The sequence below is a fragment of the Nicotiana sylvestris genome, chromosome 3 (genome assembly GCF_000393655.2).
Source record: "Nicotiana sylvestris chromosome 3, ASM39365v2, whole genome shotgun sequence".
Taxonomy (NCBI): domain Eukaryota; kingdom Viridiplantae; phylum Streptophyta; class Magnoliopsida; order Solanales; family Solanaceae; genus Nicotiana; species Nicotiana sylvestris.
In genome coordinates, this window is record NC_091059.1 from 114790820 (window position 1) to 114793597 (window position 2778).

At 38.8% G+C, this 2778-nt stretch overlaps 1 protein-coding gene across 1 annotated transcript; it reads left to right on the forward strand.

Annotated features, from left to right (window-relative positions):
* The first annotated feature begins 971 nt into the window (after positions 1-971).
* LOC104231005 (cytosolic sulfotransferase 8-like) lies at positions 972-2237 on the forward strand. The gene has a single exon (XM_009783928.2). The coding sequence runs from the start codon at positions 1132-1134 to the stop codon at positions 2071-2073; it is 942 nt and encodes a 313-aa protein (XP_009782230.1). The 5' UTR covers positions 972-1131; the 3' UTR covers positions 2074-2237.
* The last annotated feature ends 541 nt before the right edge of the window (positions 2238-2778 follow it).

Sequence of the window (2778 nt, forward strand, 5' to 3'; positions counted from 1 at the left end):
TGGTTAATTGGCAGTTGACAGGTTAGAAGTTAGAAGATGAAATGGATGCAAAGGAGGAAAGTGGCGATATCCCTACTACAACTTGCTATCCTCTTTCCTTCAACTTAAGTAGTCTTGATGGTCAAATGATTAAACTAGGTGAGAAGTGAGAACCATTTAATTTCTCTCATTTTTCTTCTCGTTCATTGATACCGTGATAGAGAATCTCAGTGATCTACTGAAACTTGATGATCCAAGTTCACCCCTTCATGTTGGGGAACTCGTGGATCAAGTTGAAAAGACTTTAAAGGAGTTGAAGTTCCTTAGAAGCTTTGTCTGCTTTGTTTCAGACAAATAAAGAAAGATGTAGAGAGAAAGGGGAGAGGTGAGAAAATTAAGGAATATGGTGTAACTAAATCTCTTGATTGAAGACACAAATAGTGGATTTGGGGTGGATTCTATATATTTTGTAAATAAAACTTGTTTATGCATGGTAATTAACTAAACATGAACATTAAAAGTAATAGAGTTTCAAATAGTATATAAGAATGAAAAAAAATCCATTTTTAAAATTAGAGCCGTTGGGTCCATTCAGGATCGCTTAGAACTGCTTGAACCGGCCTACTTCCCGGCCGGTCCCAGTCTCGCAGGCCTCATGCACGAGACCGCCCCACTACCCAGCTCACCTCACCCCGGTCCTGGTCTTATACAGTCCAGGACTATTTAGGCCCAGAGCTCATATGGGCTGCGATCCTGGGCTGGTCTCGGTCCTGAACCGGCCCACTTGCCAGGGTTACTCTTGTATTCCCAACCCCAACGCCGTACGCGGCTCAGATGCTGCGTTAATTACTTGCAGTAGTATCTTCTTTTCTTTATTACTCAACTATGTGCACAAGGATTCATGACACAGAAAGCAAGACAGTTTTCAACGTAGCATTCAGAAATCAAATTGACTCGTACATATTTAATTACTAAACAATTTCTCCTTATGACTAATAAAGAAAATTTCCGCGTTAAGACCATGTTCTCGTCGACTCATCCTTATTAGGGAATCCAAAGTCTTCAATTTTTGCAGCAGCCATTCTATATAAATTTAGGGTTTATAACCAAATCAATCTAAGACTCTGTTCTTCACTAAAAAAACTCCAATCAATGACCGCTCAAGAAACAAACTCTAATACTATCATTAAGGAGCTGCCAAATGCTCTGTTTTGGGATGTCATGGAAATCCGAAAATGGCAAGATTTTTGGTTCGAGCCTGGCCTAATTAAATGTGCAATGAAATTCAACTCCTCCTTCCAAGCTAAAGACGACGACGTTATTTTAGCATCAGCTCCCAAAACAGGTACCACTTGGCTCAAAGCTCTTTGTCTATGCATCTTGCACCAGAACATTAATATTCCCGAAAACGAAGATCTCTTAACCAAGGACAATCCTCAATTTCATGTTCAGACCATAGAGTCAACTATTTACTCTACAAAACCAACTCCTGATTTGTATGCTATGCCATCTCCAAGACTTTTTCACACCCATTTGCCTTTCAGTTTTCTTCCTGATTCTGTCAAGAATTCCAATGGCAAGATTGTATGCATAGCACGGAACCCAAAAGACACACTGGTATCTTTATGGCATTTTTTCAACTCCATTTTCAGGCCAAATCAAGAACCCTATCCACTGGAAAAGGCAGTTGAGGAATTCTGCACAGGGGTTCATCAATACGGCCCGTATTTCGAAAATGTGTTGGGATATTGGTTGGAAAGTCAGAAGAGGCCAGAGAAGATATTGTTCCTGAAATATGAAGAGATGTTAAAGGATCCTAAAGATCAAGTGAAGAAACTGGCTTTGTTTCTTGGGAAGCCATTTGAGAAGGAAGAAGATGTGGAGAAAGTTGTGTGGAGGTGTAGTTTGGAGAGGTTGAGGAATTTGGAAGTAAACAAAAATGGTAGTGTAATTTATGGAGTACCAAACAGTAGCTATTTCAGGAAAGGAATGGTTGGGGATTGGAACAATTACTTGACTCCTGAAATGGAAGATCGGATTAACAAAACTACATTCCTCAAGTTTCAGGGATCTGGACTAGAGTTCGAGAATTGAAATTTGAAATTCTTGTTTGGTTTTTTTTCTTCATTCCTTTTTAAGAAGCAGAAAAAATTTATAGCCCCTGTTATTGGAGTCATATACTCCTGTAAGTTGTATTTGGATTTTCCAATCTTGTAACTCACTATATTTATCCATTTTGTATTGTTTTCCTTCTCCTATCCTTTATTTGTTTATTCAAACCTTGATAATGTGTGCATTTCTGTTTAACTTCTATACAGTAACAATAAGATTTTTTTCCAGTCACAAACGAAGTAAATATGTGTATGCGTCCATTATAAGTTAAACTTTATGATGGAAGTTAACCTACTATTTGAAAAGCTGTTTTTAAGCCGCAAAAGCATAGTTTTGAACAAACCTATTTACTGTCACGGGCTCACGGCCCAATTATATCTGCACTTTTGGGCCTACAGAGTCTTAGGGTTAAAATAGCACGGTCTAGCTAGTTTTCGGACTGGTCATTCAAAAATAGTCGGCGTTTGCTAAGTCATTGAAAAATAACCACTATTTTGCTGCAACAGAGACCGGTCCAACATAATATACTGGGGTTCGATGCACCTGTGTATGAACTTCTAGCATATTATGCTGGACCGGTATACTTTGTTGGCTCCAGTATAATATACTGGAGACTGGAGCACCGGTGCTCCAAACTCCAGTATATTATGTTGGACCGGTATATTATACTGGAATTCCAGTATATTA

Excerpts from the sequence above, each read along its gene's own strand:
- LOC104231005 (XM_009783928.2), top strand. The coding sequence starts at position 1,132 with ATGACCGCTCAAGAAACAAACTCTAATACTATCATTAAGGAGCTGCCA.